Below are 15,030 nucleotides of genomic sequence, written 5' to 3' on the forward strand. Positions count from 1 at the left end.
CAACCTCCCCTTAATTTGACTCAGCAGGGTGCCCCTGAAAGAATGAATGTATTTACTTATGAAGCTTCTCACTCTCAGTCGTTTCTCTCTCTCTTGTGTCAGGCATGGGTTTGGAACTGATTGGTTACAGTTATTTAATAAATCTGTAAACACATGGTTTGGTTTTTCTGTCTGAAGTTGTAAAAAGCTCAGAAGACTTCTAGAAACTAATCTGAACAGACATTTGTTCAATGCAGAATTGGAAGGAGGAGGCAGCGTGATGGTAGATAGCACTGTTGTCTCACAGAAAGAAGGTCCTGTATTCAAATCACTGGCCACCCGGGGGCCTCTCTCTGTGGCGTTTGCATGTTTTCCTTGCATCTGTGTGGGTTCTCTGAAGATACTCCAGCTTTTTTCCACAGAAGGAAGATGCAGATGCATGTTGGCCTCGAATGATTGTCTGTTTCTGTGTGTAGGGCCTGCAGTAGCATGGCCACCTCTCCAGGAAGTACCATGTCTCTCATCCTATGGATGGATGGAATTATTTGAATGGGAGAAAGGAATTGAAAGGAATGTGTTGTTTTGGAGGTTTTTTTTCTTTTAACTTGACTTCCTGATTTTATATATCTGTAGTTATGCAATCAGCTGTAAGACCACACACTTTGGCCCCTTTTATCTGTCGCTAGCATGATGACATACTTGCACTGACGGGGCCAACACACCTATGTTTATCCAAATATGCTGAGGCTAATGGGAATCAACCTATTATTAGTCATAAACAAAAGTATGTAAAGGTTTCATCCAGTGGTTCTTCAGATGCCAGAGATACCATAAGAAAACTAGTAACGTCACTCAGATACTCTTGTGTACCATTCACATCACCACTCTGATGAAGCACTCTAAAGTTATTTGCAATGTGACGTAAGTTATCCACTCATGAATGTTTTGTTACTGACTGTATGCCTTGCATGACTTCTTTTAAGGTGTATTTTCCTCCCTTTAAAGGTTACAGAGTTACTTGTATGAGCTGAATCACACTGTTGTCTTCTCTCATGTCAGTCTTGCCCGAGCTTCATACCATAAATAGTGAAGGCCAGAGCTCAGCAGGCATGTGCGCCTGTCCTCATAATTTACTATAGAAATAGCCACCTTTAAGCTCAATTGCACACACTAAGTGCAACCATTTTCAGAAACTCAGGACACTGTAAATATAAATTAAAACAGGAGGCATTGCTGTGCAAATAATTCAAGCCCTTCATTGAAAATAATACTAAATATTGAAACTGAAAAGCTCTTTTTCACCCCTAAATTTGATGCTGATAACATGTTACAGGAAAAGCTTGGACACAACCACGATTGCTACTTTACTGCATAAATTCTTCCTTTAACAATGCTATTTATAGTTCAGGGGAACTGAGCGATTTTTATAGTTTAAAGACCGCAGTGTTGTCCTGTCCATTCTAGATGTGGGATTTCAGCAGCCCCATGGGCCTCTTTTGTCATTTTACAGCTCCCTGCTGCAACGAGGGCAGTTCAGCACCCAGACCCTCCTGTTAAGGAGTCTGGCTGCTGTAATATGGGCAGAATATAGTTTACTTATTTCAGCAAGACCATGGTAGAAGCCTTCCTTTAGAAAAAAAAAAAACATTGCTGGATTGGTAGCATAATGGTGAATAGATAAAGATATGTGTATAGCGTTCAGCACCTCCATATCATCACCGACGTCAAACAATCTAGAACGGATCAAAAGATCGCAGACATTCAAAGTAGGCTTTTGGCCTTCTCCCTTTTAAACATTTTACACATTGGTGCAGTTAGTGCTGTCACCACAAAGGAAGAAGGTTCCTGATTCAAACCCCGGCTGGACCCTTAGTGTATGGAGTGTACTTTACATGAAGAAATGTTATTCTGAAACTATAAACTTGCTCATGCCGTCTTTCAGAGTGTGTTGAACAAACCCCAGGTTGTTTCAAATGGTCTATTTATACCCAGTTATGACTGAGCTGCTGCCAATTAACCTTATTAGATGTGAGGTGTTCCACCGTGAACCAGGTCAGACGCTTAGATCCACAGGTTAAGCCCTTCTAGCTCTTCTGAAGTTGAGGCTTAAACGTAAAGGTTACAATTTGTGGTTTCTTTCATTTACTTTGCTTTGTTTGGCTCTAATAATGAGCTTTTCTGCTTAAATTTACCTTCAGAGTTTTTGCTTTGTGCTTATGTCCTTTTTGTCTTTTACTCCTGTTTACATCGCATTTTATAATAATATTATTAATAATCATAAGACATCATTTTAGCTCACTTTCTTCAGGGATTCTGTTTGAGTCAACACAATCACCTGCAATGCAGCTACACACTTATGTAATGTTTTTCTTTTTGCATAAAGCCTCCGAGCAGACTGCTGTCCTGAAAACAAGTTTTTGATGTTTCTATTAGTTCATCCTAGGTAACGTTTATCAACAAGCAGAGCTTAGGAAAGAAGAGCTTATTAGGAGGCTTTTATGGACTGTTTTAAAGACTTTGGTGGTTGTTTAAAACAGCTCTGCTCATATCAGCCACTGACAACAAAGCTTTTTGTTACAGTGAGGTGTTTTTATCCCCAGTAAACACTTGTCATATTGCTTAAAATTTGGTTTAAAGAAAGCTTTGATATATGTTTTCTTGCTTTATTATTCGCTGCATGGTCAATTTTTTCTTCTTTTTTATTTTTCTTTTGAAAAATGTGCCATTGAATGGGGCTGCTTTGATGTCCCAATATATTAGCCAGGCCCCCTCCAATGTGACACCAGAACATCTCTCAGTGCTTTCTCTGGAAAGCCATTACGGTTTTCATCATTCAGCTCCAATTCCCTGCACATTTCCTGCATTACAGATATCATATTATAGCTGTGCATAAACAGTAAGGGACTCAACTGAGTGGAAAAAGACAGTGCATGATATTCAGAAATAAACAAAATGCCTTGACGCTCTACAGTTTTTCTGATTATTGAAAAAAAGCTGCAGTTTTTCTCCCCGTAATATGCTCTGTTTAAACATGTTGACACACTGTGATATATCGACAGAGGACGCAATAATAACAGCTCTTCACACAGCCCTCACACACCTGGACAGTCGTAACACCTATGTTAGAATGCTGTTTGTGGACTTCAGCTCTGCCTTCAATACAGTTCAACCCCACAAACTGGTTAATAAACTAAGCAACTTAGGACTCAGCAGCTCACTGTGCAGCTGGATATTGGACTTCCTGAGCAACAGACCCCAGAACGTCAGAATGGGAGAGCACACCTCCTCCACCCTCATTCTGAATGTGGGTGTCCCACAGGGGTGTGTCCTCAGTCCCCTCTTATACTCACATTTCACCCATGACTGTTCACCAATCCACACCACCGTCATAGGACTGATTGACAACAACAATAATTCAGCCTACAGAGAGGAGGTTCAGCATCTGAAGCGATGGTCTGATGACAACAACCTGCATCTGAACACATCCAAGACCAAGGAGATGGTAATCGACTTCAGAAGAACAGAGCGATCTGAGCACTCTACCCTCTACATTGATGGGGAGGAGGTAGAAAGGGTAGAAAGCTTTAAGTTTCTCTGAGTCCACATCTTGGCTGACCTTACCGTAACATCTCCCACCAGGTAGGGAAAGCACAACAAAGGCTGTACTTCCTCAGGAAACTACGTCAGGCCCAATTACCCCAAAGACTGCTAGTAAACGTCTACCGCTCCACCTTCAAGAGCCTTCTGACTTACTGCTGCACACTCTGGTTCAACTGCTGCACCGCGGAGGACAAGAGGAAACTGCAGCGGGTGGTGAGGGTAGCAGAGTGGGCAATCGGCACTTCACTAACCCCCCTCAGAAACATCTATACTGGCAGACTTCAGCAGAAAGCCAGCACCATCATCAAAAACCCCTCGCACCCTGGACACTCACTTTTTTCCCCTCTTCCCTCTGGTAAACGTTACAGGTCCATAAGGTCAAAGACAAACAGACACAACAGAAGTTTTTACCCACAGGCTGTCAAACATGCCCTACCTCCACCCTGATTGGAGGATAACTGCACTGCATAAATCGTATTTCTGTTTATACTTCAATGCAACCAACACCCCTACCTCTTTAAACTGTATTTATTATAACCTTATTTAGTATAGTTCCAACAGAACCCCCACCCCCCTTAATGTGCAATATCACTGATCACACTGCACCTCTCAATGCACCTGCTAGTTAGATGGCATGTATGTGTATGTATATAGATGTAAGCATGTATGTGAAAATATGTATGTGTATGTATGTACGGATGCATATATGTATATATTCATATATGTATGTATGTGCGTGTATGTTTGCAGGTGTATGTATAACTTGTACATATCTTTCTTGTGTAAATTTGTCTGTTATTGTGTAAATACTTACGCTATTGTGTACTTCACACACATGGAGAAATGCCAAACTGCCTTTCATTGTTCTTGTAACGGTGACAATAAGAAGCTATTCTATTCTAATTCAATACTAATCTTCTAAAAGAAGCCAAAGCTGTGGTTTGCACTTTGTGTGGTGCTGCACTCGTAGCTTAATAAGAGCTCATGCAGGAAAATGATTTGAAAGTTTTGGCCGGATCTTCTTTGTCTGCAGGAATAACTTCCTTCATATTTTTAACAAGTGTCTTGCCAACATGTTCGTTCCATGGAAGCTAAAGCTGTTCAACCAGGCTGAACGGCCTCCTCTGGATTTTTCTGCCATGAAGCTGTCACATAAATTTGTTTGTTACATTTTTTTAAAACAAGGTGATCCCTTAGAGCCTAAAGTGAAAATCTCAGAAAACCCACCTACGCTCCTTAATGAAGGTTCAGCAGGTATTTAAGAGAGAGGTGTGGGGTACTACAGCATGTGTGGTAAAGATCTTAGAAAGCTCCGTGTGCCCTCGTTATCCAGCTCAGCTGTTTTCACTCACTGTACCTGAGAGATTTGAGGAGAAGAACAGCCAGCACCACTGCCTCTGGGTTTGTCTTGTATACTGTACTTTTAAATTACACAAATCTGAATTGGCAGGAAGACCAAAGCGGAAAAATGACAACCATGCACATCATAGCTCCTCAAGGCAGAATGGTTAGCTGCTGTCACTGCAGAGATTTTTGACGCCCTGCTCGACTGACAAATGTCATTCTAATGGTTTTGCTTAAAAATATGCCATGCTGCTGGAGAGGCTGCTCTTTATGATGTCTTTTATGATGTCTTGTGGAACTACACCCAAATTACAGAAATGTTACCATGCTAGCAGCTAGCCGCAAGGACTGTTGCAGGTTTGAGATATCTGTTCAATTCGTCTGTGAAGGTTCTCAGGCATCCAGGTCATTGTAGCCTAAAGAGCTTGGAAAGAAGGTGTCTGTAGTCCCTGAAGACGTTTCACCTCTCATCCAAGAAGCTTCTTGAGTTCTAAGAGCAACTGGTGGAGAGTCCCAGATTTTAAGCCCTATGGGAGTGTCCCCAAGAGGGTCATGGACCCCCTATTGATCCTTTGCCTAATCACACCCACGCTGTGTGAAAAAAGGTGTGGGTCACAATCAGCCAAGGTTGATTGTGAATCCATTGTGAAGCCTAGCCCCACCCTATCATGTGATCTGTTCAATTCAATTTTATTTATACAGCACCAAACCACAGCAACAGTTGCCTCAAAGGGATTTGTATTGTAACATGTAACATATCGTAACATTGTAACATCTATGCTATAATAATAGAGAAAGTCCCCCAAAAATGAATCCATTCCTGCTGGGAAAAAACTTTGCGACAGTGGGAAGGAAAAAATCCCCCTAACAGGAAGAAACCTCCAGCAGAACCAGGCCCAGGGAAAGCCGGTCATCTGCTGTGACCTGTCGGGTGTGATGGGAGGAAGACAGGATGAAATATACACTGTGGAAGAGAGTCCGAGGTTAATGATAACTAATGTTTAACTGCAGAGTGGTGTATAAACACATAGTGAGTGAAGAAGAAACACTCATACACTCGTGCATCACGGGAAGCCCCCAGCAGCCCAGGCTTATTGCAGCGTAACTAAAGGAGGATTCAGGGTCATCTGATTCAGCCCTAACTATATGCTTTATCAAAAAAGAAAATCGTAAGCCCAATTGAAAATAGAGTATATCTATCCCCATGTGTCCTGGAAAATGTGTTTAGATGTCTCATGAGAAATATTTTCCATTTCTAGTTATTACACAAGCCTCACATTTAAAGTTCTCTGGAACTACTTCTACCTTTTTTTTTCCTATTCGGTTTGTGGCCTCCTTCTATTAACCGGGACATTTTTCGTGCATAGTGAGACGCAAACTGCTTTTAAAATGCAACAAGAGCATTAGCTTTAAATGGACTTTCTCATCCAAGTTTAATATTCCACCGTAGTGCACGTTAAGCATCTTTGATCAGTCATGTATACAAATGAGGCCACTTTAATCCTGCATATGGTTCACAAGAGACTAGTTCAGGTCTTTGACCACCAATCAACACATTTCCAACACCCACTTAACCTTCCCGGTGCCTCTGCTTTCTCTAACACCTCATCATAAGCCTACAGCTACTGTATGTGCTCTCCTCAGCTGTGTGTGTGTGTGTGTGTGTGTGTGCGTGCTGGGTTTTAATAGCTCTGCTATGCAAGGAAAAGGGACAGAGATTGACCTGCTACTGACTGGCTTTGATGGACAAACTAATGGGAGGCTTGGATGAGAAGTTCATTGAATGGGACGCTGCTGAGTAGGAAGAGAGTGGGTTCTCTTCTTATGTGGGAGGACACTAATAGCTTTGCCAAGCTCTCTGCACAACCACTCAAAGCTCAGAGCGCATACTGCTTTGTGTGGCTTATATGACTCCTGTCAGTTTAAATTGCTTTTTTAGATTGCATAAAACAGTGTATATGGAGGTGAGTTATCTGTAGGTACAGGCAATGGATGGCTCGCCTCTGTCGGCACCCTTTTCTTTATGTCCTTTCACTCTTTTTGAGATGTGAAACAATCACATACATCTGCAGAAGAAGTCTTAACTTTTATTTTTCCTCAAGTTTTACCACAATTTGAGTTGTTAAAAAGAAAAAAAAACCTCCTGCAGGTCCATTTCTGTGTATTTTAGCCCGTGTCTGCTGTGTGAGTCGGTGTATTTAATTGTAAAAGAGGATGATGCTGAAAATTAATGCTAAATTGGATTTGGGAGAAATGTGTTATTGATTCTTTGTAAGTTAAACACATTTCTCACTAAATCCACCGTAGATACCCTTAGGACAAAATGCTCACACTTTGTTATTGAGTTACAGCTTAATGGATATAACACAAGCGTGTAATGATGCTAATACTTGGCAACTACAATGCAGCGATTTCCAAACTGACAGCTAATGACAAGAGTCGATCAGCATCCACATCGCAGCGAAGCAAATATAAAGCGTCCTCATAAATAATGTCCAATTCTGTCCAGTGTCATCAAAAGCAGCTGCCGGGCTCCCGTGACAAAAATAGGAGAGCCTGCAGGTAAACAGATGAATAAATGGATTTAAGCTGCAAGAAGGCCATGAGAGATTGCTCTCTCTGGGAAACAAACTCTTTTTGTCACATGCAGCACAGAGCTGCCCGCTGTGCTTCCAGAGTCCCGCGCTGACAGAGACCGATGGACTGTCCCTTCCTCTCTTATCGGAGCTGCTGCAGCCCCACAACGTCTGGCTGCAGGCCTGCTAAGACCGTCTCTCTTTTTTCCTCTGATGCAGGCTTCCTCACGTTGACTTCGGCTCTCTTTATAGTTTTATGCAAAGTTTTGAAGGCATTGCCTTAAAAATTAGGGAGCACTCCACTTCTTTACTTTAAATATTGATGTATATTGCTGTACGAATGACATTCCTCGATGGTTAGTTGAGCTTATCGATCCAGGCTGAAACAACTCTATAGCTGCTGGATCGTTTCCATGGTTTGTTTGTTTTTTTCCAGTCATGCGTTCTGGATCATCACCGTTTTTCCAGTGTATGTGCTCTCAGTTTAACATGGGGTTAAATCGGGGTTACCTCTGAATTCCTGTTCCCAAGGCCCATGATGTTTTCGTGCATGTGTGCGTTTGCTGTTGTTCTTTTGACACAGTCATCTATCAGACATTTAACTTTTCTTTGAAGTTAACATCAGAGCCTTGAGTGACGCTAGCTTGATTGCAGATTCTTATTCATGCAACAGAAAGTAAACGAACTACTAACAATTTCTCACTGATTTGTTAATTAATTTTTTGTCTGTCGGATTCCCAACAGAAGTCACCCAACATATTTTCCTGGACCTCAAAACTTGTTTTGTCTGAAAAATGTCAAAAGTTTCTTATGCTTTCGAGCACATCTACTAAGGTGATAAATCACTTTTTTTTAACAAGAAAAATTGTTAATCAAACAGTTTTTTGACTAATTTTCTGCTTATTTAACTCGTGATTTATTAACCCATCATCCCTTATAAGATCCAAATAGCTTTTTTTTTCTTTATGCAGCGCTCTATGGTATTGAGTTATTTTGGGGGGAAATTACAAATCTATCATTGCGTTTGCAGGTTTTATTCTATGCTGAAATGTTTTGGCTGACTGCGTATTTCATCTGTCTTTGTTCTTGCGTTCTCCTGGAACAGACCTTCTACCCTTTATGTGCGCAGTATAAATCATTGTGACACTTTTGCTAGTACGGGTTTCCTTCAATGGACTTTTTCATTGTTTCTGTCCTCTGGCTTTACAAATGTGTCCACCAGCTTGTGCCACTGCGTTCGCTCTTCAGTTTGCTGTGTCCTCGCCTTAGTTCCCTGCTCATGTTTGCTTGCCTGTTTCCCCTGAGGGTTATGAGGCATTGCACAGCTGAGGGAAAATATGGCACAGAGGAGCACAGCCCGAGTGTGTGCCGCTTATATTTTATTAAGTCTTATCAGGCTGCTGTCTCTTGCGTACTACCATCACCAGTGCCAGACCTGAGTCTGTCACTCAGCATGTAACTACATTTCTGCAACACCTCTGGCAACATCTGAATGGAAGCTGTAACTTTTGTGGTTTGATGTATTGAAGAATTTTATCACTTTTGTTATTAATTCATATTTTTCCATTTCCTGTTGCATATTTTGCCCCTTTTGGACATCCCTGTATTTTACTCTTTTATTTCCATCCTCCTTTCTCATTTTTTTTCTGCACACTTACCCTCCATATTTATTCTACACATAATCTAAATTTGCAAACTCTTTCTCTCCTTCAGTGTTGCTGCGTGAAGAGGTGGTCCAGCTCCAAGAGGAGGTCCACCTGCTGAGGCAAATGAAGGACATGTTGACTAAAGACCTGGAGGAGACCCAGGGCGGCTGCTCTGCCAATCTGCTTTCTGCCACAGAGCTCCGTGTGCAGCTGGGTGACAAGGAGCAGGAGCTGGACCGTGCCAAGGAGGCCTTACAAGGTCAGAAGCAAACAGACATCTTGTCGTCTTGTCTAATCTACCAGAACCCCCGTGTTTCCAGCACCTACCTACTTCAAATGTACAGCAAATACAGCTGTCCAAGCTTTCATGGGGATGTTATGTCAAGCCAGAATATCTTGTAATTAAATGAAATCCACTTTGTCTTACCAAACAAAAGCAGACAGTATAAATTTTTTTTTTCCATTACATGACAAACATTTGGGACATCAAAATGATCTACAAAGTCATTTTTTTTGTATTCGTACAAAAACGTCTTCTACATTGTGCTTTCTCACAGTAATTGGTTCAATTAAATGTTTCCAGGCAGCATATACAGTGGTGTTTGCATGGTCCAATAGGTTCATCTGTCCAAAAAAAATTGTTCCAGAAGTCTTGTGGTTTGTCTTAATGTGTCTTAGTGCCATGAACTTTAATATTTAACTTGCTAACTGTGGCCTGGGGAGTCTGATATGAAGCTTTTGGCCTTTTTGAAGTTTCTCTGAGCGTTTCACAGTCTGAAATTCACAATCTTTTTCGGGGAGGGGTGGGGGCATTTGTGTGGGATGTCCACTTGTTGGAAGATTGGCTTGAATGTTTTCCACATGTGAATAATCTTTCTCTCTGTAGAAATAATGGACTTGAGGTTGTTTGGAAATGTTTTTATCAATCTTTGCTGAGACATAAAACGTTAGAAATGACTGTGTTTACTTTCTGTTTCACAGCTTTGAGGAAAAAACACAGTTTGTATGAAAATCTATAAAATAACTATTTATCCATTTATACTTCTGCATCTACCAGGTTTTCTTTGAATAAACGGCTCACTTAAATGTTTTATATCTAGACAGTATATCTCTCACTGTCCGTGGTTTTATATTCAACTCTATACATTAAGAGTTATCATGTTCTTTACGGACTCTTAAGAATAAGCATGCCAAATAGCTGGGTGTTTTCCATTTTTGCATTTGTTTACTATAATTTTGGCTCTCAGATTCTTGTTGTGTGTGTGTGGGTGTGTGTGCATTAACTATCAAAATTACTTTTTGGGATTAGCTTCTCTTTTCTAGAGCAACATATGTTGATTCATCTTTTTCAAGCAAATACGAATGATTCATGGATCAAAGCAGTGGGTGTAAATCATTAACTCAACAGCATTTTTCACATTCATCAAAATCATTCCCAAGTAACAGCAGACCAATTACCATAATAGTAAAATTCCAGTCATTCTTCTGGGGCATAAATTAAAATGAGCAGGTAATCTCTCTCTTTATGTGGCTAAGTTGAAACATTAGTCATCCCGAGCTGATGAGCAGCCAAGTCAACTCCAGGTTCACCTCATTTTAATTAACGTCCATCGATCATGAGCGAAGAGCTTCGCTCTGACACTGATGTGTTAGGGGTGTTCTGTTTTTATTATTATGCAACACCACCATGTTTATATCTTTTTACAAAAAGCAAAGCCAGTCCTGCTTGAAACTCAGGCAGTTGTTTTTAGTTTAGTGTTCTACCTTTGCGTGGTCCTTTCAACAGCTCACAGTGGTAAACTGCAGGCTTGTAAACCGTCATGTAACTGTGGCAAAACAGGTTTAGATGCTGTATGATAAATGCGAGGACGCTGAACGCTGACAGGAGGAATGCACCCTGAATGACATGTGCAGTTATGGAAAGTGCAGGTTCCACTTTTCCAGTTTTGTCTACCTGGTGAACCTGGGCTCTCATGAGTGCGTTAGTATTGTTTCTACCTGCACAAAAGACCCACAGTTGCATCGCTGCCGTTGAGCTGAAAGCGAATGAAGTTGAAGGGAATCAGATCCAATCAGGATGAGTCCACAAAGACTCCACATGCCACCTGAAACCGAATGACTCAGGGATGATTACATCATTTTCTCTGGGCCCCGTCTTCTGAAAGAAAGGGAAAAAGTAACTCATTAACAGAAGACACAGTGTCACCTAGTGGCTCTGTGGTGTAATTACAAAGCTTTGTCTTTGTCTACTGTTTGTCTACTGTCCAGTTTTCTGTTGTTGATGGACACATATGTGCTGCTCAGTGTCTCAATGTGTTTGCTTGTGTTTTGAAGCTATGAAAGCTGACCGTAAGCGGCTGAAGGTGGAGAAAGCAGACTTGGCGAATCAGATGCAGCAGCTGTACACAACACTGGAGAGCAGAGAGGAGCAGCTGCGAGAGTTCATACGCAACTACGACCAGCATCGAAAGGTAACGCTGTCAGGTTTTGTCTCTGTCTCTGTGTGCCTGCATTCCTATCCCAATTGTCAGTATATATTTAAAAAATAATAATAATAAATTAACCCACACGTGAGGGTATTTTGAATTATGGCTACCTTACATTTTGTTTTCTACCAAAATAAAAACGAGAAGTTTTTCAACTCTAAAAAGTTTAACCAGTCTGATAGCACTTCACTTCAAATCTATTTTATATTTAAAACTAGTGAAAAGGGCGGTTTTTCATTTGTCCAGCTGTACAGAGATTTTAAGTATTTAGTATTTTTAAACCGTTTTAACAGTTAGTGTTTTTACAGCTCTACCCATTTATAGACTGTACATGAAAGATGGATGTAGCCACGGTGACGTCATGGTTTGTGTATTGCCATTTTGGTACTTTGGGTATGTCTTTTTGTTTTTTATTGAACTGGAAGTGACACTTTGGAAAGTTATCAGTTAAGGCTAGCTAGCTTTGTTAGCAATGGTGCAATGGGATGTAAACTTGGATCCTAGCAGCATTCATGTGCTTGATTGATGATTATGAGTTACATTAAAAATTGACCTCTGCACGGTTATCATAAAGGACAGAATTAGTTATGTGGACAAAGTATATTTATTTTAGTTATGAAGTCGGGCATGTAGTCTATGGAGATTCAGGCATGAAGAACTGCATTTTTGGATATTTTATTCTGACTTCTTTTTTCCATTCTAAAGCTGAAGTTTATAGTTAGTAATTAGCAGTGTTTTCACACCTAGAGTCATTTTATTGTGGTCCCATCAGCAGATAGGTTTGTAACCTTGTAACTTTCCCTGTGGTTTGGTTTCATTTCACACAGAGAAAAATCCAAGTGAACCACAATGTGTTGTAAGAACATTCAGTCTGCTTATAGACCAGATGTGTCTGGGGCATGAGCAGCAAGCGTAAATACAGGAAGGTGTTGCATTCTGGACTATTTGAGAGCATGGAGAATTTATAATCTTTTCATGCCTCTTTGCCAACCCTTACTGACTTGTGCGCATATAGTATAGTTCAGTTTAAACAGACTAAACATCGCAGGTGTGGAAACACCTTCGGATATTAATTAGCACTGTTGACAGGTTTAACTGTTTCTCTACGATGTAACAGTAATAACTGCTTCATAAAAACATAGACACTAGCATAAAACATGAATAAAGCCTTCAAAATGTCTATAAAGCCACACAACCACATAACGGTCTGTCTTGCTTATCACTTTGTTTTAGTTGCAACGGTCCGTAACTGGAATTACTAAAAAAAAACAGTCGCCGTCATGCAGCCACCCTTTTCAAAACCATACAGCAACACACGATGTGTGCTGCTTCACTCAAAAAAAATTTTCGGATCATTCAATGTGACTTTGATGTGAAATCACGATAACTGTATGTGTGCGATTTCGGCAGGAGAGTGAGGATGCAGTGAAAGCCCTGGCAAAGGAGAAGGACGTGCTGGAGAGGGAGAAGTGGGACCTGAGGAGGCAGACCAAAGAATCCACAGAGCAGGCCAACGTCCTGCGTTCTCAGCTGGATATGAAGGAGAACAGGATTAAAGAACTGGAGGCCGAGCTCACAATGGTGAGTCGGACAGAGTCACAACTTTGCTAAAGTTATTAAACCGCAGCGGAGTCACCTCAACTCTTAGCTGGTAAACGTGGCACAAATGCAAAGTCAGGTCACATGTTCATATCAGTTCAGACGCATGCAATATGCCACTTCCTCAGTCTGGAGCAAAGCTTAATGCTTTGAGAGAAAGAAATTCATGTGCTGCTGTGTCAGTCCCTCATAGGTACACTTGTCAGTCTGTGTGTCATTAATCTCTCTCCTCCCTCAGCAAGTCACAGCCACCCACAGATCCTCACATCACGCTCCATCACAGATCACATTTGTTGGCACTTCAGTGCCAGAGCTGCATCACTGTCAAACAGCCCAGCCACACAATATCATTGTCTCCTTCTTTTCTTTAAAATGTTGTTGCTTTCTCTGCCGCTAAACTCAACTTTCTCCAGTCTGTCCTGTCTCAGAGGCTTTCAGTAAAAAAATATAGAAATAAAGTCCTATGGAAAGTGATGAATACATTTGGTTTATAACACTGGCTATATTCTAACTTCAGCTTATCTCAGGAATAGACCATCCTGTTGCACTTTCTAATGTTTAAAACCCACAATACTTGAAGGATCAGTCACAACGTAGCACTGATCATCATGTCACAGTGCAGCGCTCTGCTGGAACCCCTCAACTCCCGCCATTCCCATGGATGTTTCTTTGACAGGTAACACCCAGTTACACAGTGCTGCAGAATAAATGCGTGCTCCCTGATGGCAGCAGCCTCCACTAGCAGGGTTATGCACCCGGCCACACCCATAAAACGACAGAACTAGGAATGGCAAGAGGAATGTAACAAAGAGCAACGAAAGCTAACAGATAACAATCCGATTGAGCATGCAGAAGGATGTGTCACAACAAGCCCGATCATTGGAGGCCCCACCCTGAAACCCACAATACTTGAAGGATCCTGTGCCACTCACCGAGGTCCCATGTTGTTTCCCGGAGAGGAAAAATATTAGGCAGATGTTTTCAGAGTTTAATTAGAAAAAAACAGCTGGTACTCAGTTGGTTGTGTGAGATTAATTCTGATGATTTCCAACTTAAAAAAGTATACTGATCCTTGTAATTGTAGTTAGTCCTGTAATGTTAACATCTTTGTCTCTGTTCACTCTCATGCTAATTTTCTGTTATTTATTTATTTATTTATTTTTATTCTTAGGCAAAGCAGTCTCTGGCCACACTGACTAAAGACGTACCAAAACGCCACTCAGTGGCTATGCCAACAGAACCGGTGGTGAACGGCAGTCAGGAGTGGGTGATGCACGCCGACCTTCCGCTCACGGCCGCCATCCGCCAGAGCCAACAGACCCTCTACCACGGACACACCACAGACAGACAGGGTAGGTTTTCTTTTCCTCCTTGCCTCGCGGCCTCTTTGCTACTTGGTGTTGCTTTTACTAACAGAGGGTTTTTTCAAGGAGGTTTCTCATACTAACTGTGGGAATCTGCAATATCGGTGTGTTTGTGTGTTTGTGTGACGCCTCAGCTGTGGTCAGGATCAGCCCTTGCCATTCACGTCAGCCTTCTGTGATCTCTGAAGCCTCTGCGGCTGATGGAGACCGCTCGTCAACGCCAAGTGACATCAACTCACCTCGTCACCGGACCCACTCCCTCTGCAATGTAAGAGCTGCCTGGCCCCTTCGACCAAGTAATCACACCTCCGCAATCTTCTGTTAGTGCCTCGCTCCACTCTGCCTTCTCTTGTCTGTTCCTCTACTGTCAGCTTCATGGGCTCTGCTTGCCTGCTCATTGCCGGTGTTGGAGTTCTTTTGTTTTTTCATAAGCAAC

At 41.6% G+C, this 15,030-nt stretch overlaps 1 protein-coding gene across 1 annotated transcript in view; it reads left to right on the plus strand.

The window, feature by feature from the left end:
- Positions 1-15,030, plus strand: part of kaznb (kazrin, periplakin interacting protein b) — a 139,065-nt gene that overhangs the window by 112,880 nt on the left and 11,155 nt on the right. The window contains exons 5-9 of the mRNA XM_006783205.2: positions 9,213-9,404; positions 11,480-11,616; positions 13,042-13,212; positions 14,402-14,582; positions 14,729-14,862. Of these exons, the coding sequence (XP_006783268.1) occupies positions 9,213-9,404; positions 11,480-11,616; positions 13,042-13,212; positions 14,402-14,582; positions 14,729-14,862 (815 nt within the window). The remainder of the gene's footprint in view (positions 1-9,212; positions 9,405-11,479; positions 11,617-13,041; positions 13,213-14,401; positions 14,583-14,728; positions 14,863-15,030) is intronic.

Source organism: Neolamprologus brichardi, chromosome 5 (genome assembly GCF_056152115.1).
Source record: "Neolamprologus brichardi isolate AB-2024 chromosome 5, ASM5615211v1, whole genome shotgun sequence".
Lineage (NCBI taxonomy): Eukaryota > Metazoa > Chordata > Actinopteri > Cichliformes > Cichlidae > Neolamprologus > Neolamprologus brichardi.